The sequence below is a fragment of the Equus asinus genome, chromosome 10 (assembly GCF_041296235.1).
Source record: "Equus asinus isolate D_3611 breed Donkey chromosome 10, EquAss-T2T_v2, whole genome shotgun sequence".
Lineage (NCBI taxonomy): Eukaryota > Metazoa > Chordata > Mammalia > Perissodactyla > Equidae > Equus > Equus asinus.
The window spans coordinates 79,447,006-79,471,255 of NC_091799.1; the positions used below are offsets into that span (position 1 = coordinate 79,447,006).

General features: G+C 33.5%; 1 protein-coding gene across 3 annotated transcripts in view; it reads right to left on the bottom strand.

Moving 5' to 3' along the window:
• NIPBL (NIPBL cohesin loading factor) overlaps positions 1-24,250 on the bottom strand; it is a 194,986-nt gene that overhangs the window by 48,334 nt on the left and 122,402 nt on the right. For all 3 annotated transcript variants that reach the window (XM_070519754.1, XM_014831165.3, XM_014831167.3), the window contains 11 exons: positions 16,387-16,569; positions 11,716-11,913; positions 11,390-11,461; positions 11,205-11,294; positions 9,323-9,426; positions 6,470-6,556; positions 3,972-4,203; positions 3,028-3,179; positions 2,387-2,467; positions 1,553-1,653; positions 42-180 (listed from right to left, as the gene is read on the bottom strand). In XM_070519754.1, coding sequence (XP_070375855.1) covers positions 42-180; positions 1,553-1,653; positions 2,387-2,467; positions 3,028-3,179; positions 3,972-4,203; positions 6,470-6,556; positions 9,323-9,426; positions 11,205-11,294; positions 11,390-11,461; positions 11,716-11,913; positions 16,387-16,569 — 1,439 coding nt within the window. The remainder of the gene's footprint in view (positions 1-41; positions 181-1,552; positions 1,654-2,386; positions 2,468-3,027; positions 3,180-3,971; positions 4,204-6,469; positions 6,557-9,322; positions 9,427-11,204; positions 11,295-11,389; positions 11,462-11,715; positions 11,914-16,386; positions 16,570-24,250) is intronic.

Consider the following 24,250-nt stretch of genomic DNA (forward strand, 5'->3'; position numbering starts at 1 on the left):
ATAAAAGTACAAAGTTATAAAACTCATAAAAGATTACTTACTTTTTTATTTGAGTCCTCTTCTGAATTAGAGTCTTTCTCTGAGGATGGTAAGTGTACTACACATTGAATTAGTTGTAAAACTAGTGCTGTAACCATCTGAATATACATAGGCTCTCCATCCATATCACTACTGTTTAACCTTTAGTGAAGAAAATAATTAAATTTCATTTTACATGTCATCTATCATCTGAAAGTTTCATGCTTTCTTTACCAATATTTCTAAGCATTATCTTTAGTGCTTATAATAGTGTCCTTAGTCTAATTATTTTTAATAAATTAGAAAAAAATACCAACTAAATGCCTATGCATACTTAGATAATTAAATAGCCAAAGGAAAAATGCAATATTTAATAAAAATTTCTATACTTTATATGCACTGCAGATAAAAAATTTATAATGAAAAAATATCCAACATTTCTTGAAATCATTTTTAAAACGAGAAGTCTTCAAGATTTCCAAATGCCCATGCATTCTAGTATTCATTTTCTTATTAAAATCTGCCGCACGGTCAGCTAAAGTATGAGGTCAATGGCATAGAATATGGAAAAACAAATTCTGAATTATTATTGTAAAGACACTCTAAAAGTGTAAAAATTCTTTTATATGCTGATAGTTTTTCTTCAGGTTTAACAGACAATAGATATTTATCAATACACAATTAGTCCAAAAAATAAAGACAAAAATAATTATTTTACAGAAGATAGGCTTCAAAGCAATCTAAATATTACCCTATATGCCAGGTCAACATATTTAATCATTCAAGAATATTATAATGATAGTTAAGATAATGATGATGATTAATGATGACAACAAACACAATAATCCTGACCACAGCAGTGGATAACATTCTTTAGTTACTCTATGCTTAGTGATTTAAAAGCATTTAATTTTCATGTTATTCTCTATTCTGCTGTTAGAATAATCTTTCAGCTCTCTTTTAAAAATATTTAATGACTCTGTACTGTATAAAGGATTAAGTCTAAGTTCTTTAGTATGGCTTATAAAATCCTTGAACTGGCTCTAACTCTTTTAAGCTGTATTTCCGATTGCTCTTCTCATAGATCAATGGTTCTTAAGCAGGGATGATTTTGCCCCTCAGGGGACATTTGCCAATATTTGGAGAAAATTTTGCTTGTCATGATAGGAAGCAGGGAGTTTCTCTTGGCATCTGGTATGTAGAAGTTAGGAATGCTACTGAGCATGTGACAATGTACAGGACAGCCCCACACAACAAAGTATTATCTGGCCCAAAATGTCAATAGTACTTAGAATGAAAAACCTTGCCACAGATCTTTACACCTGAGAATCACTGAACTTCTTTAAGTCCCCGAGATGTGCATTGCTATTTCACACATCTAAGCTATTCTTCATGCTATTCTGACTGAATTGCCTCTGTTTTATTTGCTCATTAAAATGAAAATCAGATAGAAATGATGAAGAATAAATATATGTCGGCTACAATATAATCGAGTTCTTCTTGGTTATACTTGGCCTTTGCTATAATTAGTTACCTGAAGTTCCTTAAACTCCTCTTGCTGGTTGGTAATCTTGCAAGTGAAGTAAAAATTTCTTCCAAAATTAACTGCCTATGTTTTTCATATCTTGAGAATACCTGTTTAGTAAGTATAAGATTCCAAATTAAGTTTGTTATAATTATTTGAAAACAAAACAAAAATACTGCATCATGTAATAAAAAATATTATCTGACATTTAGAATGAAAATGTTTTCAACACCTTCAATGGCAATGACTTTCATAACCTGCTTAAGTTTGCCATCAATCATAACAGTCTTGTAGAAGTCAGAGTATACTGGTTTCATTTAGAAGTATGATATCTTGGGTATGGAAAGTAAGATAAGATTTAAATGATTTTAAAACAATTCTGATTTTATTGCAAATATTAAGGAATTATTAACTGAAATATTTAGAAATGTTTAGGGGCCAGCCTGGTGGCGCAGTGGTTAAGTTCACACATTCCACTTCTTGGCGGCCCAGGGTTCGCCAGTTTGGATCCTGGATGCGGACATGGCACCACTTGGCAAGCCATGCTGTGGTAGGTGGTAGGCATCCCATATATAAAGTAGAGGAAGATGGGCACGGATGATAGCTCAGGGCCAGCCTTCCTCAGCAAAAAGAGGAGGACTAGCAGTAGTTAGCTCAGGGCTAATCTTCCTCAAAAAAAAAAAAAAAAAAGGTTTAAAATCTAAGACACACTAAAATAGTCCTTATGTTGAAACCAATCTATGGAAAACCTGAATCTGTATTAATTTTTGCAAAAGTGGATTAAAGAATATCAATATTATTTTTCTAGAGGGATACCTAAAAACACAAACTGATTATACTTACTGCAGTGACTAACTTAATGGCACACAATTGCAGTTCACTGACATTTTCCACAAAAAAGGGTGTTATTCCCATTGATGATACCTGCACAAACACAGAAAAAGAGTAACTTGTATACATCTCTAGTTGATTTCAGCACCATTCTACCTTACTAAACTCCAAAGCATTCATAAATCTACTGGAAAACACTGAGAGGGCACCTTCTTTTCCCTCATCAACCAAGATCTAGTTCTTTTTCTATTCCCTTTCATCCTCAAACACATCAACACACAGCTTCCTTCATAGCTGCCATTCTTCTAATCTTCACCTTTTGGAGTGACAAATGTCAGAGGAATATAAAGAAACTAAAAACATTTTGCTGTTCTGGATGAAAATATCCTGACATATTTTAAATGAAACAATTTCTTTCAGAGAATTTAGAGTTTAGAATTTATTCTACATGTACCTGTCTTCTGCCCAAAACGTTTCTTTTTAAAACTTCCCTGAACTTTTATTTCTTCAATTTAGATATAACATACTCTGAATGGAAAAAATTAACAGAGGGCTGGTATTATTATCGAGTGAGCAAGATTACACTGAACTCAAATAGACCCTCCATTTTTAAAGTGGTCCAGAAATATACAAAATGCTTCAAAAACACTTACCTGAAGAATTGTTGTGTCTGTAAGAAGCTGTATCTCTAGCAATTCTGATAAGCTGCTAACAATGTCACAAACTTTATTATAAAGCATTACTATTACTCTCTGCTTATGGGTAGAACATTTAGCCCGTTTTGCCTTTGAACTTAATAAGCCTCCTAAAATGAAAAAAATAAAACAAGGAATATATCAACTTTTAGTAATCTTTAATAAATGCAATAAAACTGTTTTCTGAATTAAGAGAGCATATATTTTTTTTTTTGCTACATGAAAATACAACCTGGCAAATAAAGCTGGGTGTTTATTAAAAGAGAAAATTATTCTCTAGGGACATTTAGTTAGAAAAATAAACTTTCTTATAACAGATAATCTATGACATTTCAGTGCCTATTCATTTCTTACATCTAAAATATTACTTTACCTTTATTTCTATTTTTTTTCCATTGGACCAATATTGTAAGATTATATTTCTCTTTAACTTGCAATTATCAAATAATTAAATGTAGATTATTCATGAACTAAGTTTATCTTCCTCTCTTCAAGTGTACACATTAACCATTTTCTTTGCTAATTTATAAAGGTTATAAATAAGAGAAAGAATATACATCTTAAATCAAACCATTTTGTAGATAACTAATATTTTGGGTAAAATTAGCAGCAAGTGATCAATGGAACCAGAAGCTAATATTATCTGGGACTTTCCGTGACCAGTAGAAATCACTTCTACTATATGTAAATAGTTGCTAAAGAAATTATAATTGAACAAGTACTAAATTAACTAAAAGTTCTATATTCTAGTCAAATCAAAGCCCGTGTTTATTACAATTTATATACTCTAATAATTTTGGTGCCATTTTAAGTCACTGCATTCTGACCCTTCCAATATGCTAAAATTATGACAGGTAATTTTGACATACTCAAAAACTATCAATATAAAGGGGCAAACTAACCTCCATGAGGATCTAATCTGTAAACAGGATCATACTGAGGATAAAGTGTATTCTGCAAATGAAATTTAGTGTACTGTATAACTCTTTCAATTACATCCTCAATATATACAGCTTTTGGCATGTTAGGGGATGTCATAATGTTGATAGTTGTAAGACAGGCATCTGCTGATTTTGTAACTCTCTCCATAATAAGGTCTCTCCATAACCTTTCTTCTTCTTCAGTGTCGTTATTCTATAAAATAGCATATCATTAACAAAATGAAAATAAACACATTTTCAGGTTAAAATATAAAAAAACTATAATATATTTGATTTTCACTGGTGGAAAACATGGTAAGAGCTTTGATGTATGCACATTCTTCAAAGAATATTAGAAATGAAGTACAAATTCTGACACTACTTTAAGTAAGATTTTTGTTTCAAAGTTTTCAAACATAACATACTCAATCTCCTAATTTCACCACTAGATGACACTCTAATGACAAAGTTATAGTTACTTGTATCTTCTGTGTACTTTACCCAAATCCAAGATTTTAGCTAAAGACTATAATTGCACATAAATAATTTTGTGCTTAGGGTATAAATATTATGATAGTCAAAAAACTTTATAAGTTCTGCTGGCTGTTGTGAGAAGAAAGCAAAAATTAACAACAACAAAAGGTAGAGCCCTATTTAAAAATAGTAAAATGTTATTGACTCAAGCATTCCTAATACCTGTTTTTCAATAATACTGTATTTTTGAAACTAAGATTAAAAAGCGGTGATTATGCAGACTATTGAAAATATAATTTATTTTCTAAAAATGGATAACTCAACAACTGACAGAAGACTGTATTTTAATTTACACATCAGCAAAATGCATTACAATTGGGGAGAAGTGCTTTTAATTTTACACTGAAAGTGAAAATCCTTCTATTACATCCTTAGTTATGATGTATCAACTTTATATTCTAGGAATACTTTCCTATGCTTGCTATTCAAAGCTTATACATCGGGAAAAAGAACAAATAAAAGCATAATATATGCAAAGCAGAGAGGGGCTTTCCAATTACTAATGCCTAAAAACTCAATTGCCTTTTTCCTAACTCTTTAGCTTTCTTCCATTTTACTGCTTACATACCTACTTAAAAAAGTAACATAAAGCAGCTTTTCTCTGATATTAAAATTGCTGTTTGGAAGAGTCATTCAGGCCAAAGGTTAAAGCTATCTGCAACATATTAAGTAGTGCTGAGGTTTTCAGGAATGAAAATAATTTCAGTAAGACTGAGTCAGCCAGCTCTCTACAATTCTAGATTCCTGATAATATTTATCAGTTTTTTGTCAAAGTATTTTAAATAAAACCTGTAGACTAAAGATGCAGTAGATTTCCATTAGGTTTCTCTAAGCCCTCTGTTTCTGATTCAAAAACTAATTTAAAGAGGGCATTGGAAAAATATATATTAATAAGTCACAGAAATACCATCTGAGATTACTTTTCTACATTTTTTATTCCATGTAGATCACTTAGCAATCCTGTGGCTACTGAAAACATCAAGAACATTTCCCTCATGAAATAAAATCCAGTGCATGTATTAAATATATATAGTATGTATGTACATATAAGAATGGGAGTATACATATCAAAAGAGTTAACAGTGGTTATTGTTGGATGAGAATACGACCCTTTTTGTGTTTTGGAAATTTTCTACAATAAACATTAGTTTTGTAATCAGCTTTTAAGAATAAAGAGAATTCATTAGCTCAAAACCTTCCTAAATTTTTATCTTTTATATTAAATGCCTATAAGCATTAGAGTTGGTATTCATTAATTATAGAGATATCAAGATCAATTCGAATGCACGTATGATTTTGAAAGTCTGCTACCAGTCTAGGCAATTTACCTTTATCAGTTCATAAACCATTATATCATGTTGCTACTGCTTTTGATACAAACATACTAAAATGTAGTAACAGCTGCAGTTAACATTTATTGAGAACTTACAACATGCCAAACACTGTTAAGCACTTTACACAAATTTATTTAATCCTCTCAACAACATTTGAGCTAGGCATAAAAATGGTATATAAAGATTAATGTTTTAGGATACTTTAGAAAATCAGCATAAGGTTTCAAAGTATTTCTCTAGGGAAGGCTGAGAAAAAGAATTACTACCTACTCTCATTTCATAAATGAAAGGACATTTTAAATATATTCATACACTTACACAAGGAAGAGCATACTGTGAGATTAAAGAACAGTCCTTTAAATTGAAAAAAATGTACGTTCTCAATATTCTTACTTTTTGTCAAAGCTGGGAATTAGCAATGTGTAACATTAACTTTGAATTACTAAAAGTGCAATTCTAGCAGCAATGCTAATGAATGTAACTAGTAAATGGTGGTAACAAGCTCAAATTAATGAAATTTGGAATTTTCTCTATAAATCAAAGTTCCTTATGAAAAAATTTATATCTTAACAATAGTAAGGGTAAAATTAACAATATGGATCTTAAACTTACATGATTTAACAAAGTAGAAAGCTTTGACCCATCTTGAATGTTCTTCTCCAAGATATTTAGGACTTTCACAGTTTTGTCAGTGGAAAGCTAAAATAGCAACATAAATTCTTCTTTCAATCATTGGTAAAAGTGATACATTATTCAAGAAACATTCTGTACAATTATCTTCTTTGGGCTATGGAATATATAATATTACCACCCTTTTGAAGAGTGGGAAAAGAAAAGTTTCCCACTTAGATTCTCTACCCAAATCTGAATTATGGAGAGAACTAATCACTTGATTCTGAAAGACAGAAGAGCAAACACAGAATGGGCACATATGCACGTTACTAACTCAATTATTACCATATAGCTAGTCAAGACAGAATTTGTTCTGATGCCTGGCCCTTTGCTCTTGTGGCAGTGACACTGAACATACATATGAACACACACTCGCACTAAAGATTTCACCTGTTGATTTAATTATAACATGGCTTCCATATTACAATGTCATTCAGCAGGTGTCTTAAAATCCGAGGTAGCATTTTGAATAACAGAAGCATAATGTTGAATAATGTTACATAATTGTGAATGATGTTACAAAAGTGAAATAATAACGCTTTATTTTAGTAGAAATCTTTCTTATTTTTTAAAAAATATCTCGTATTTCATTTCTTACAAAGGACGCTTTCTCTATTCAAAAAATTAGTGTCGGATTAGAGGTTCTGCCAGGTGGCAGCTGTTACTCATATTCTCTTGAGTGAATGCAGCATGCAGCTAGGACCCTCAACCAAATCAGCCAGAAGAGTCAAATGGTTACAACAGAGTAACTGACATTAAGTACATTTTGATTATTCATGTTGGAGTATAAAAACAAGTTCCCCCAAATATTGCTTTAGATAATTTCATAACAGATTAAACTACTGAGACTTTTGGTAAATCGTTCATGCTTTGAAAATACTCAGCAAACTCACTTTTTGAAATAGAAATATCAGCTACATGTAATTATGGAACTTATGCAATATAACCTAAGACTGCACAGACACCTCAAAAGACTGATGCCATAGTCCTATATACAAAATAAATCAATATATTCCTTATTGCACACAGTAATATTAATGTGAACTAACAGCACATTAATTCTTGGTTAACTATGTGGTATGTTTGTCTGGCTTTAAAAATCAAACTCATGGGAATCCTTGTACACTATTAGGAAAGTAAATTGGTACAGCCACTATGGAAAACAGTATGGAAGTTCCCCAGAAAATTTATAATAGAACTATCATATAATCCAGCAATTCTACTTCTGTGTATATATCTGAAGGAAATGAAAAAACCTCAAAACTCAAAAACTCACAAAGATATATCCTCCTCCAATTTCCCTGCAGCATTATTTACAGTACCTAAGACATGGAAGCAATCAAAGTGTTCATCGTTCGATGAAATAAAGAAAATGAGGTGTATATACACACAATGGAATATTATTCAGCCATAAAAAAGAAGGAAATCTTGCCATTTACAACATGGATATGAAACTTGAGAGCATTATGCTAAGGAGAAATAAGTCAGACCAAGAAAGACAAATGCTGTAGATTCTCACTTACATGTGGAATCTAAAAAACAACAACAAACAAAGAACAGAACTCATAGATACAGAGAATAGATTGGTGGTTGCCAGAGGTAAGGGGTGGGGCTGAGCAAAATGGGTGAAGGTGGTCAAAAGGTACAGATTTCCAGTTATAAGACAATTAAGTTCTGTGGGTGTAATGTACAGCATGGTGATTAAGAGAGTAGAACTTAAAAGTTCTCATCACAAGAAAAAAAAATTTGTAATTATGTGTAATGGTGGATGTTAACTAGATTTATTGTTATGATCATTTCGCAATATATACAAATATTGAATCATGCTGTACATGTAAAACTAGTATAATGTTATACATCAGATATATCTCAATAAAAAAATTAAATTCATGGCACATTTACTGTTTTGAATAAAGGCAATGTATAAACGAATAAAAAATAGTTGATTATAACTTTGTAAAAAGACCTAAACATTTCCAGTCTACTTTAAAATTATCAATTGAAAAAACTAAGTAAATAAATGTAAATTGCCTAGAATAAACTCTATAGGCAAACAATCTTTTCTTAATTCTTTTGCTATTCTTGAAGAACAAATCATTATCTCTACATTATAGACTAGGAAACTTAAGACAGAGTAGAGAATTCTGTATAAGACAGAGCCTGGTTAGAAGAGGAGGAGAGAGGATTATCTTGAAATTGTATTTGCATAATAATCAAGCAGTAGTTTAGAGGGTGAATGGTGGCTCATAAAGATTATGGGAAGTCACTCCTTGATGCTGTCACTACTGTTTGAAGTTATCAATGAAAAAATATTCTGTTAGTCCATTAGTGCAATGAGACTACTTAGCAACAGACAGCCCATAGGAGAGACAATTCACAGCAATTATGAAGCCTATAGCAATGAGGCTACGTACTTATTAACAATTAATGTGTCGAAATCATAGATTTACTCTTTCATCACTGTAAATGACTAAAGCAAATATCAAAGAAAAATTTAGTGTGTGTTTCTGCATTTAAATAATCTAAATATTTGAGACAATGAAAAAATTTTAAAAAGTGAAAAAATCCAGGCCCATGCCTTCCAATGCAATAATATGATTTTCTTTGGAATAATTTGTAGAATATTTCTTTGATTCATTATTTTTAAGAAATAATTCAGTTAGACTCTCAGAAGGCAGCCATGAATTTTTTCCTTACTATTTACTTTATGTAAATTTTGTAATTTACCTTGAAAACTTCAATTTCAAACATTAGATATTAAGTAAATTTATAAATTTTACTTTAGTGAGATACCTTATCCATTATACCCATTGCTTTAATTTTAGCAGATTCACTGCCAAGTTCATTAAGCTGATGTTTTCCTAAGAGCAGCTCCTGAGGAATTTCATCATCATCACCTGAAAAACCAAACCAACCAAACACACAGTTTAGGTAAAAGAAAGAGCTTAAAGTAGTAAGCTTAACTTTTTAATAAAATCTCTGAACACACAAACAGATGTAAACAAACTAAACAAGTAACAACGTAAAAGGCCTCTGTAAACATCAAGCAAACCCTGAAAGAAAGATGACAGGGATTAAAATTAGAGCTCTGACTAAAGTGGGAAGAAGGAGATAGCTATCTTATCTTTACTACTTTGGATGTGTATAGACTATGTCAACAGTCTCCCATGCCCTCTGGCTTCTGGTTGGGTTCAGACAGTAGGGTGCTCTGTCTGTAGATCAAAGAGAAGAAGAGTGGAGTCAGGGTATTTATATCCCTGACTCCTTTCTTGCAAGGTCTCCTCAGGCTGCCTATGTCCTCTGACCAAAAGGTCACTGCTTTTTTCAAGGCAGCCTACTCTACAACTTTTTCCTTTTCCTACTGAGTGAGTTTTGGTGACTTTACTCTTGTTCCTTTGGATGTAGGGATGGTAACAGTTCCACGGCTGTTAACCCTGGTTTCTGGCAGTATTCTGCTCCCACCTTTGTAATGAGTTTATTTGTAAACAACTCCTCAAATTATCCTAATTTGAGAATACCATCTGTCTTCCTGTTGGGATCTTAAATGATGTGAAAGACAGTTTCTCAGCACAGAATTGAAAAGTTTTGGAAATGATGAAACTGATACTCCAAATAATGGGGAAACACATTAATGATACTTAGGCAAGTAAGTACCAAAGTCACAAAGCAAATACTTTTAAAATAAAGGGTAATATACATTTTAACGCATTTTCAAACAGATGAACTCATATCAGAATTATTGTTTGCCATATGGCTTTTGTATAAATTAGGCATTAGTGTTTGTACCAGCTGGAGGTACAAACTTTTATGAAGGCATAAAATTGCTGAGAGTAGCTCTAAATACTGTAAATGGCATTTCTGCTTTTTGTTTTTTGGGTTTTTTTTTGGTGAGGAATATTGTCCCTGAGCTAACAAGCGTGCCAGTCTTCCTCCACTTTGTATATGGGATGCCGCTATAGCATGGCTTGATAGGGTTTGAACCGGCGAACCCTGGGCCGCCAAAGCAGAGCGTGCAAACTTAACCACTACACCACTGGGCTGGCTCCATAAGCAGTGTTTTTATAAACCTAACAGTTTTATATTTATAGAAATGATCTTTACATATTACTGTAGAATTAGTATATGAATATAACATTAATCTTATTGTATTCTAATTGGTTTACTATTTTGTTTCCCATATCAGATACTGTATTACTTAAGGCCAGGGGCTGAGGTATTTATCTTTGCATCTCTAGTACTTAACATACTACTGACAAACACTAAGTATTCGATAAATATTGGCTATTAGAATAAATGAACAGATGGATGGATTCCTATTTCCGCATCTTTGTTCATATTAGTACTCTTCTTATTTAGGGCCTACTCAAGTCTCATCTGCATAAAGACTTCCTTAATTACTCTAACCTACTGTGGTAGCTGCACTCTCAGGATTCTTAAGACATCATCAATACTTAACTAATTTAATACTTGATTTTTATACTAAAGTTTTCAGTTTCTTGATTTCATAGACTAGACTTGACTCCACAACTAGATTTCAAGTTTCTCAAGACCACAGACCATGCCTCTGTATTCACTAGAGTAAACGGCAAAAAGCCAGACACAGGAAAATATGTAAATATATTTTAAATTGATTTTATATTTATAGATAAGTAAATATATGTTAAAATGATTTTACCAAATGCAGTAAAATCCATGTCTTCTAAATTATCCAAAATATTCTCTATTGAGGCTGTGAATCTCTTAAAAGTTGAAGAATCCATCATTTCTGCAACAGAGAAAAAGAAAAACATTACGTCCACATTCCAAGTAGAAAACTGAAGTTGAAGACTATGAATAAAGACAAATAAACTAAAGCGTTACCTTCAGGTGTTAGTTTTGGTTCATAAGCTTTCCTCTTCTTCTGTTTTTCTTTTTTCTTCATTTTTCTAGCAACTAAAATGAAAAGGATATACTGAAATGCAGGAATGAGAACTTTAAATATTTGTACTTTTGTTTCTAGTTTCTTCCTGAACATTAAATACTTAAACAATAATCACTGCCAAGTCAAACTAAATACATACTTTTGTCTTTATTAAACAATTAGGAATTGTTAATTAACTCATAGAAGGGTATCAAATATTCTTCAAAGTTAAAGCCCTAAATTTAAATTGGCTTATGTAAGAAATCCGTTGACACTGATGAATTACCCTCACTAAGGCTGGGAGGAGGAGAATAATCTTCCATGTCAGAATCTGATGGACTTCGGTTTCGATAACGACCACCACCCGAACTCCTTCTTCCTTCATGAGAGTGGCCACTTCTCCTATGATCCCCAGAGCTTCTTCTGTCACGCTCTTCATATTCCCAAGCTTTATCATCATCTTTTTTATGTCGTTTCCTAGAGGCTAGAAGCAAATCCCCATGACAAATAATTTACCTCATTTACAAGACTATAAAAACTTGTACTTTACAAAAATGAATCACATGGGAGAAAAAAATGTTGATTGTGTGGGTCTTGGATATTCTGAGTCATTCTGTTTAACCAGAAATATAAATTACAGTATAGAAATGGTATCACTTATTTTAGCATTATCTATCTAGATGCAAAGATTTTTACATGAACTTGGTTTGCTAACAAATATAGATAGGAAGGTTCTGGAAATTAAACCACAGTGCTTATTTCAAAGAAAGGTATCCAGTGAGTCAGTAAGGATAGTATCTAAACTTAAGGATTAATTAAGGCATGTAAAACAATCTTCACCTAGGATTCGGATGAAAAACAGAAACGCCTTAAAACATTTGGATTATTGATGGGGTGTGGGGTTTGAAGGAAAAGTAACCTTTTGAGAAGTGTTACAGAATATGGGGAACCATATATACCATCAATTAACAGGCAAGTTAAGCCCACACCCTAGCTATAAATTTAAGACTCTGATAACCTAACATCACAACCCTACAGAGACAGAATAAACCTAAATGGCTGTAAATACTCATATACTGAATTCAGTTTTCCAACAATACGATTGCTTAAACCCAAGGAGAAAAGCTTTTAAGCTTATGTATGCTACATAACCATATTTATGTATGTTACCTTCAATCCTTTCCTCATCCTTCCAGAGGTCTAAGCATTCTGCTAAAATCACCAGTACCAACAGGAGCCTCTAGGCAGAAGTGGCAAACAGATTTCATCTGACACATCAACTCTGATCAACTGGAAATAGCTGCCTAGAGCACTATGTTGAGAATAATTCTTAGTGAACCCTGAGACAACGCATCATATTTGAGCCAGAAAGACTAATTAGAAATGTCTGTCCAGTGAGAGCTGGAGGGCAGTACAAGTGACAAATATTTACCATACCTGCTCTAGGGTGTAGCACCACCAAGTTAATCCCAGGATAGAAGACTGATGTGTCTGACATCTTGGGATCATACACTGGTTGTGGTAGTGACTACTTGTTGCTGACAATGAAATACTTTCTAGTCTGTTAATCTAAATTTGACTCCCTTGCTTTCTTGCGACTGGCTTCTACTCTGAATTCCTAACTATGATCAATACCCAAATACTTAAGATAAAACTTATACTTGGTTCCCTATCTGGCTTAGATTTAAGGATGTCAACCTTTGGCTCACGTACTCTATCTATGCTTGTGCTGGTGCCCTTATGTGTGGGTAGTCAATGTCTATACCCTGGCTAATCTTACTCTTACATTTGGCCCTAGCTATTCCTATTCAAGAATCAAATGCGGTTTCTGGTTTTGAAACCTTCTGTCCAATCTACTGACAGCATGGCAGAGAAAGACAATTTTGTTTGCTCTTCTTTGTGGTCATAGGCTTGGCACAGCAAGACAGTTTATAAAAAAGGACAAATATAAATGGATGTATTTGAATCTTCAATGATTTTCTTCACAAACAGGCATACATTTGACGATGAACTATATAAGGAAGAGGTAAGATTTTCCCCCTTTTTGATTAGAGGATGCCCTGGTACATTCTCTTAGTGAGGGGCTGCCTCATATACTAATATAAGTTGGTACCTGTGTGTCAGAGAAACAGGTCATTTACATATAGCATTCACTAAATGTTTTTTCAACAAGTACTAAAATATCTACCAAATATGAGGAATGACAACTAACAAGAAATCTTGTTCATAAAGTAGTATTCTATGATTTCAAGTATGACCTTAGTCTTTCTGAATTTTAATTAATTTCATAAAGAAATCCATTTCAAGCACTCAATCCTATGAGTAGAAAACGCTTGAAAAATCTTAGTTGTTAGCAAGTACATACAATATACTGTATTGGTGGTCATTTTTACAGGCCTTGGAGATTTTTCTTTCATATTCATTAAATTTTAGACAATCCGGATAAAAATGAGATGGCAAATTAGGAAACCCCCCCAATTTCTATGATACATTGTGTTGCAATAAGGCTAAGAGGACCTCAATACATTATGACTAGCTGGTTCTTTCTCTATTTCTCTCATTACCTTGGAAGAAGTAGGGGAGGAGCTCAATAGAGAGGTATGTAAAATATGACTTGGGTGTTTTCTACCCTCCCTTTCCAAATTTCACCCATATCTTTCTCTAGCTTCTTATATCTTCCCTTCTTCTTCCCCAGCAATCCAATCATCTTATATTTGTGCTATGGCTATGCAAATCTGTGTGGCCCAACTTTCAAAGTTACCTCTCAATCCTTCCTCTATCCTTCAACAAAATTATTTCCTTAGTTTTAGACTTTTAGGAAACCTATTTAATTAAAATGCAGTAAAACTTTAAGTTTCAAAAAGTCTATCTTTCTCAAAGGAGCATAATACTTGTTACTTATATTCTCATAATACTTCTACCTTTTGTATTGTACTATATTTTCACTACATTGTTTTTGTTGTGGTATAATGACAACTTGGTTGTTTATATCAACTACCAATTGGATTCTTTCATCACTTAAATCAGTGGCCCCAGGACTGACTTTTCTAGTTACTTGTATAGAAATAAATCACAAAAAACAGGAAGCCACTCTGATCTTGAAGAATTTTTCTCCTGAAAAACCCAGAGAAATTTCTCCTGAAAAACCCAGAAAAATTTCCCCTTCAGCTTGAAGCTCAGGTTTTCTAACTAATATTAGTTTTCAATATACTTGGGCATAGATATAACGGGATCCATGGCTTTAAGATGAAATATGTGCTCTTATAAGACAATAGCCCTCATCATAAAAAGTAAGGAAAATAATAGTGCCTGCAGTGATCACAAACATGAGGCATGTGTGGCTCCCCCCATTATTTTACACTTGGTGGGCATTTCTGAGTATGTTAATTTTTTCTACTTGACTGTGAGGTAGCTTCAGAATTCTCATCAGCTTAGCAAGGCAGGCAGCCACTCTAAAGCAACTGGAGTGTGATTTGAAATCAGTCTGCAAGTAAGGAACTCCTCCTTCTTAGCTATTCCCTTTAGAAATGAGTGATGTATTAGGGAGAGGGAGGGAGGGAGAGTGAAGGAAAGGCATGTATATAAAGGGGAGTGAGTTCCTGGGCCACCAGATCTCTTTTCTCTTCCCTTTCCAGAGCATGTGGTCCCATATGATCAAAATGTTTAATTATAATAAAAAAGCATTAACTTTAGCCATTGAAATATACTGCATGTAAATACATTTCATGATAATACAAATTATAACAGTTATACATATAAATATCAGATTAACTTTGCTATTATTTTATTTCAACTTTAAAACTGTTCAGATTTGTTCAGCATTCATAGGCTACTGCTCATAGCTCAAGAGCTCACAATTTTAAGATCAGAGTAAATGAACATTGATTAAAAACTTTGGAGGAGGTGAAGGGCTTCCAACAGCAATATACATTTAAAAATAGCAGCATGCATCTGTCCTTCCTGCCCTTGCTTGTCACACCTCAATCTATGGACACTACGTGGAAAAAAGTAGAACACACTGGTGGTCTTCCCACTTCTTTTGGTCATAATTACTAAGTCAGTTGGCACACAAGTGAAGATCTCCCATAGTCTGTTTCCACTGAATGCCGTTTAAGTCAAACAAGGTTGCTGACCCCTCTTGGCTAGGCTCAATTCTCTTGCTCCAGAAGAAGGAAGATAGGGATAAAAGAGAAGAACTTTTCAGTGGACCAGTAGGAAGACAGGCGAGGTATAGCAAGTCTAGTGCAAAGACAGGTGATCACAGTGTTGTAGAGAGGTAGCTGTGTAGTGAAGAAGCCAGCTCTGGAAAACAGTGAAACAAGGGAGGAATTCCAGGACACAGCTGGGCAAAAAGGAGAAGCCAGGTCCAAACCACACAGATAATTGGCAATGTGGCTAATTCATTCATAATTTAGTGATAGTATGGTTTTAAATATTTCTTCACCTGGCTATCTCCTACGTGTCCTTCAAGACTCAACTCAAGTGTCACCTCTTCCAGTAAGCGTTCCCTGAACCCCCAGTATGATTCTGATGCTAATCCAGTGTGCTCCCACAGCACTCTGCACTTTCTATTATCATTGTACTTTTCTTACTGTACTATAATTCTTTAAAAATTTCCCCCATTAGACTGAAGGTTTTTCAAAGACAGGGGCCACATCTTATTTATATTTTTATTCTCAGTGCTTAGCATACAGTAGGAACTCAATAAATGTTTGCTAAATGCATACAGACACATCTGTGTTATTTGACACTAATTATAGTTCATTAAAATTTTTTTCTTGGTGCCAACTGATCTCATCTTTTGCATATTTTTTAAGTATAAAGAAAAAACTTGATATACTACATTATTAAGAATTAAGATCACTGTACTCTTGCTAACCCAAAAAGTTATGAATAAGACCAACACATCAATCTACTTTTTAATTCTAAAGTAATAATAAAGTTATGTGATACTTACATTCAAAAGCTTCATCACTATCATTATCTTCATCTGAACTGATTTCAGCATATTTTGGCTTTTCATTAACTGTGCTACGCTTGCGTTTATTCATTTTCACACGTTCACAAAGTGGCATGGTGGATTCAATTTCTGCCAGGAGCTCAGGGGGCAATTCTTTTAACACTGATTGATCTATACTACCTATTAATGAAAGGTGAGAAAAAAATTTAAATCTGAAGATAAAAGGGAAATTTGAACTAAATAAGCACAATGAAAATGAAATATTAGTATTTATGTATGTTTTCTAAGTCACTTTTGTATTTTAATAAAACATTCATATTTACAACTATAGTAGTCTTAACTCTAAACTGATAATGCAGTTTTTATACATATATCATTATATAACAACTTTAAAAATATCACGATCATCCCAGTAATGAAGGGTTGTTATATCATGAATTTTTGACATAATGCCTTCATTTGTCTGCACTGACTAAAAACTTTCCAAAACTAGCGATCCATTGGCATTATCAAGCATATTTGTAGCAAGATGTACATCTCACATTCTTGGCAGCACTCAAATTTGTTTTAAAGAGGTCTGGAGCAGTTTGAAAGTAATGCTATCCTTCAGGACAAATGAGAAGAGATGGAGGATATCATCTCCTTCTCTTCCTCTATGATCCTGGTGGTTGTGTATGGTGGCTGGGACAAAAGTTTAATATGCTTTTACCTATCATTGTATTTGAGAGGCATGGTAATGCCTTTAGTATTATGGAGAATTTCCTCAAACAGATAAACCAATATATGCACTTAACTGAAGATAACAGAAAAATGAAAGGCAGAATAGAACAAAAATATTTTAAAATATAAATGTCTATAACTGAAAACAGTAAATTCAAGTCTGTTATGAAATAAGTTTATATTTTCCCATTAAAGAGTAAAGATAGGATACAAATATATCAACATGATACAATAAGAACTACTAACATAATACTTAGTACCTAATCCTACACGTATATACACAAACACACCAACAGTAGCTATGAAGAAATAAATTTCAAACATCCTGTTGAGAGCTTAAAGTAGAAGTAGCAAAAGCTGTTTATTCAGGTTAATTTGTCCTGGATGACTACTAAAGATGACAATTTTAACTTACTTTACTTACCCATGTAAATCTTTGAGTGAAAGTATAAAAATGATGTCTTACCTGCTACATTTTAGGAATTGGGAGCAAAGAGTACCTTAGTGGTTTATACCAGGGAATACTCATAACTACAATCAACATTAACACCATAACATTTAACTGATAATAGTGCTTATATAAAAAGTAAAAATAAACCATGACAAAAATAAACGGGTATCGATTAAGACAATTTCAAAGCCTCAAGAATATACAATACAAATAATTTAAGAATATAAAAGTAAATTATTATCTCAATGGAAGAATAATCTTTTTTATTCTTCATGAAACTTTTATTCAACATCATGAAGGAGTTATTTCATTAACTTTTAGCCTTCCATTTTGCTAAGGACATGGATAGCAACACTTTTACCCAACAAAGATGTAATACACATGGTTAGTAATATTTCAAGGACTTCATTGCTGAGACTCCTGACATACTAATGTTGAGTTTAACTTAGTGTCATTTTCAAATCATGTAACATTTCCCTTGTACTGGCTTTCTTAATTTAACTGTATTTTCTCAGTGAGGTCTGGTTTTTAGAATACTGGTAGAGGTAAAAGAAATCAACTTTAGCTTTGGATTGTCAGTATCTTGGGCCCCAAGGCAAACACACACTGCATCTCATTTAAAAGTCTTTAATGCCTTAAACACTTCTAATTAAATATGTGGCTTTTTGATGGAAGGATCATGTCTTCTAGTATGTATCTTCCCCTTTTCACATAACCTACAATATTAAGTATGTATATATAGGTGGTCATGTATATAAATGTGGTTCTGACTGCCGCACTCTGTGCTTCACAATTTCTTATGTTCACTTATAGAGTACTTCCTGTATAGTTTCTGAATTGCTATACTTTATTGACAAATTAAGACATTTCCAAAATATTTTTAAGTGGAAATTCTTTATTGTACTACCTGAAACATTATAATCTTTTTGGGTTTATAAATATGGATAATCCAAAGTATGTGGCCTTCAGTCTATCATGAAATTTTTTTAAAAAGCAGATTTACCTAAGTGATTATGTTCTGCTTAAATTCCCATTCACAAAGACATACTGACTTGATACTAATATCCCAGAATTAAAATTATCCTGCAGATAAACATACAATAGATAATCAAGGGTTAAGATATGTATTGGTACTTGTACTCTCTTTACAATGGTTTATTATATCCTCAAAACAAGGACTCTAGTCCCTTCTTTCTCTCTTTAAAAAAAAAAAGTCCTCACGATAGCCAAACACAGAAAACTTATGTCTTATATTTGATAAAGCAGGCATCAAAGTTTATTCATTGTAGTTTACTGTCTCTTATTCCCTAAATTAAAAAAAGAATACTATCAGATTTAAGAGTTCTACTATCCTGTAGATCATTTTAACCTCTGTATAACTCTGAAAGTTACAGCAACATTATTCGAAGACCAAATGTTTCATTTATGAAGACCCAACTTAAAAAAAAATATCCAGAAATGGTTAACGTCTCTCAATATTCTGTCCTCCAAAGGTGAAGCGTTTCCTTTTGAATAGAAATGTCTATTCCACAGGTTTATGCATTTTCTTAATTAACCAAATCCTTTCTTCCTTTTTATAAAGTACTCTATAAACTGACTCAGCCCGGTCCCTTGATTACAAAGGCTAAGAAGTAAAATGCTTGACTTTCCTATACTCACAGTCAGGATCTTTAAATACATCATCAAGGATCAGATAACTGACTCAGTTTCAATAGAAATGAATAAACAGCAAGTACTTCAAATGATCCCTATGACATATTTGGTTATGTTCTTTTCCCTGAATTATGAAATAATCCTTTAAATGCAAATATAATGTCTCACTATTTCTTAATACATTGACAATTTTAGAAATTGTTTGCTGAACTATTTGTTCTTAAAAACTTCAGATTGCTACTATTTGTGATTATCTTTCTCACTTCACTTCTCCAATGCCAACTACTTTATTCTTTAAATTAGGAGTTGGAATTACCATAAAATTTTAAGTCATTCGCTTCAGGCATGATATCTTTCAGTCACAATTTTGTGAGGTATCAATCACACTTTCAGCTTTTGTAGATACATATTCCATCAGATATCATACACCTCTATTTTCTGGCTCTAATAAGGCTAAAGAATACATCTACTTCTAGATGTACTACATTTTAGCAATCTTGGATTTCTAGTATAAATCACTCATACTAGCACATTTACCAAATTATTAAAACCAGAAGCCATCAAACGATTTAAAAGTCTCAAAGAGTCACTGATTTGATAACTAGCCATGTGTTTTGTTTGGGTTTTTAAATGGAAAAACAACTCTGAGATTAAAATAAACCACCTCAATTAATGAAATCTTTAGGACTGAAGCTTCAGACAACAAAAATCAGTTATGTTCAGAAACAAACCAAGAAACTAACATAAACCTACAAATTTTACAATTCATAAAGAATATTTAAGCACACACAATGTAGTTCAATGACAATTCTTCCAGTTATCTACCCATATTACAGATGAGTAGCATCAAGTCCATCTTTAACTTCAATTAGGGGCAAAAAGAAAAAAAATTCAGTAGGGTAGGTTGTCAATCTGCCCCTCTTGTGACCCTAAGTGAGTCTATATTGTTTGAATATATGAATTTTTTGGTGCAAATGGTTTCTAAATGCAAGCAAACTTCTTTATTTGAAGCTACTGATAGGAAGTGCATTGAAGGAGTATGAACTACTGATGACATAGCCCTGAAAACCAGTAACATTTGGGAGGCAGAAACAAAAGGAGACAACCTGAAGAGAAACTGAAAAAATGTAGGTTTCAACCATGAGACCAGGACATTAAATGTCCCTTCCATAGGGACCCCAAGGTTAACCTGATGCAAGGTAACCTGATGCAAAACTAGAGGTAAAGAGGAAGACTGCACACTAGAGACCAAAATCTGCAGCGGAAGTAGGGACATGGAAGATTGGCAAAAAGTTTTGAGGTCACAAAACACTGACTTCGGAGGAAGAACTCTGACATGTTTATTTTAGCAATTATTTGCAAGGAGCAATAGCAAGTTATGAGAGGAGATAGCATGTTTTGGTGATAAGGCTCCTTGACTGAGTGAAAATGAGGGCAGCGAAATTTACAGCTTCTAGGGTAGATGTTAACAGTCATCAGGGTAATAAGAATGGGGAATCTGTTTATAACTGAGGAGGAAGTCTTAGTTTAAGGGAAGAGAAGATCAGGTAGACTACATCCTCTACAAGATAAGGGTCAGGAAATAGAGGGGTTTGCTTTTTTTGTGATAGTTTAGGATAAATGGAAGTGATGCATAATGAGATAGTCTGGTATAAAGTTACCTTAATTTTTGTAAAGAGGCAGAGACCCCAGACACTGGCTAGAAGTCTAACAATGCTTGTTCAGGACTACAAAAAATATAAAAAGATTTTGTGGGGGGGGTCCAGCCTGGTGGCGCAGCAGTTAAGTTTGCATGTTCCACTTTGGCGGCCAGGGATGTGCCGGTTCCAATCCCGGGTGCAGACCTACACAATCCTTATCCAGCCATGATGTGGTAGGTGTCCCACATATAAAACAGAAGAAGATGGGCATGGATGTTAGCACAGGGCCAATCTTCCTCAGCAAAAAGAGGAGGATTGGGGCAGATGTTAGCTCAGGGCTAATCTTCCTCAAAAACAAAAACCCACACAAAAAACAAAAACATGGTTCAACATCCGCAAATCTATCAACGTGATACACCACATTAACAAAATGAAGAATAAAAATCACACGATCTTCTCAATACATGCAGAGAAAGCATTTGACAAGATACAGCATCCATTTATGATAAAAACTCTAAATGAAATGGGTATAGAAGGAAAATACCTCAACATAATAAAGGCCATATATGACAAACCCACAGCAAATATCATTCTCAATGGAGAAAAACTGAAAGCTATCCCTCTAAGAACAGGAACCAGACAAGGATGCCCACTGTCACCACTCTTATTTAACATAGTATTGGAAGTCCTAGCCAGAGCAATCAGGCAAGAAAAAGAAATAAAAGGGATCCACACTGGAAAAGAAGAAGTGAAACTGTCACTCTTTGCAGATGACATGATTTTATATCTAGAAAACCCTAAAGAGTCCACTAAAAATCTTTTAGAAATAATAAAGGAATACAGTCAAGTTGTGGGATACAAAATCAATGTACAAAAATCGGTTGCGTTTCTATACACTAACAACGAAGTAGCAGAAAGAGAAATTAAGAATACAATCCCATTTACAATTGCAACAAAAAGAATAAATACCTAGGAATAAACTTAACCAAAGAGGTGAAAGATCTGTACACCAAAAACTATAAAACATTGTTGAAAGAAATCAAAGACACAAAGAAATGGAAAGATATTCCGTGCTCTTGGATTGGAAGAATTAACATTGTTAAAACGTCCATACTTCCTAAAGCAATCTATAGATTCAACGCAATCCCTATCAAAGTTCCAACAACATTTTTTACAGAAATAGAACAAAGAATCCTAAACTTTATTTGGAACAACAAAAGACCCCGAATAGCCAAAGGATTCCTGAGAAAAAAGAACAAAGCTGGAGGTATCACAGTCCCTGATTTCAAATTATACTACAAAGCCATAGTAACCAAAACAGCATGGTACCAGCACAAAAACAGACACACTGATCAATGGAACAAAATTGAGAGTCCAGAAGTAAACCCACATGTTTATGGACAGCTAATATTCGACAAGGGAGCCAAGAGCATACAATGGAGAAAGGAGAGTCTCTTCAATAAATGGTGTTGGGAAAACTGGACAGCCACATGCAAAAGAATGAAAGTAGACCATTCCCTTACACCATGCACAAAAATCAACTCAAAATGGATTAAAGACTTGAATGTAAGACCCAAAACCATGAGAATTCTGGAAGAAAACATAGGCAGTACACTCTTTGACATCGGTCTGAGCAGCATATTTTCAAGTTCCATGTCTGACCGGACAAGGGAAACAAAAGAAAAAATGAACAAATGAGACTACATCAAACTAAAAAGTTTCTGCATAGCGAAGGAAACCATCAACAAAACAAAAAGACAACCTAACAATTGGGAGAAGATATTTGCAAACCACATATCAGATAAGGGGTTAATATCCAAAATATACAAAGAACTCATACAGCTCAACAACAAAAAAACCAACAATCCAATTAGAAAATGGGCAAAAGATCTGAACAGAGATTTCTCCAAAGAAGATATACAGATGGCCAACAGGCATATGAAAAGATGCTCAACATCATTAGCTATCAGGGAAATGCAAATCAAAACTACAATGAGGTGTCACCTTACTCCAGTCAGAATGGCTATAATTAACAAGACATGAAACAACAAATGTTGGAGAGGATGTGGAGAGAAGGGAACTCTTGTTCACTGCTGGTAGGAGTGCAAACTGGTGCAGCCACTATGGAAAGCAGTTTGGAGTATCCTCAGAAAATTAAGGATAGATCTACCATATGATCTAGCTATTTCACTGCTGGGTATTTATCCAAAGAACTTGAAAACACAAAGGCATAAAGATACTTGCACCCCTATGTTCACTGCGGCATTATACACAATAGCCAAGACGTGGAAGCAACCTAGGTGCCCATGAAGGGACAAATGGATAAAGAAGATGTGGTATTTATACACGATAGACTACTACTCAGCCACAAGAAATGACGAAATCCGGCCATTTGTGACAACATGGATGGACCTTGAGGGTATTATGCTGAGTGAAATAAGTCAGAAGGAGAAAGTCAAATACCATATGATCTCACTCATAAGTAGAAGATAAAAATGACAAAAACAAACAAACAAACACATAGCATTGGAGATTGGACTGGTGGTTACCACTGGGGAAGGGGGAGGGGAAAAGGGGTGATTAGGGTCACATGTGTGGGGATGCACTATTATTAGTGTTAGGGTGGTGAACATGATGTAATGTATACAGAATTCAAAATATGATGTACATCTGAAAAAAATAAAAATTAAAAAAAAACCCCAAAAACCAAAAAACAAAAACAGACAGACAATTTAAATAGGGAAGACTCTCATCTGTGGTTTGCATATGTGGTTATTTATCTGTGTCTAGGGAGGGATGGTCAGAGTTAAATCTGTAGCTATTCTCTTTCTGATGGTCTTTGAGAAATACTCCTGAAACTAATGCAAAGATTCATTATATAATCACTACATAAAGAATGTCATAACCTAAGAACTGGTTAAGTCTCCTTTTTAATTTTAGCCAGCAATTTTCAAGCTACAGGTTGTAACCCATAAGCAAGTTGTAAAATCAGTTTTGTGGGTCTTGACCAGCAGTTGTGTTTAAGATGCAAGAGAAAATATCAGTGTTTTGCCTAAGTTAAGGGTAGGTATATTGTTCACATGTATATGTATGAGTGTATTAGGTCACAACATGCATTTTATTTATCTTAGGTCACAATCAAAAAAGAAGAAATCTTTTTAAGCTTTATGGTTGCCATCTCATTCAAGATAGGAGAGTCAATTCAGATTGAAAAGGTCCTTCTAGGTTAATATAATCCAATGTGTAGGTTTAGCCCAATGTTTCTTAAGCTACAGGATCAAAGAAAAATAATAATTCAAATAAGATACTCAAAATTAATCAAATTGATTTTACTCATTTTAAGTTCACAGAATACTGACTACCTCGTATCAGAGAGCTTAATTACCTACACGTATAA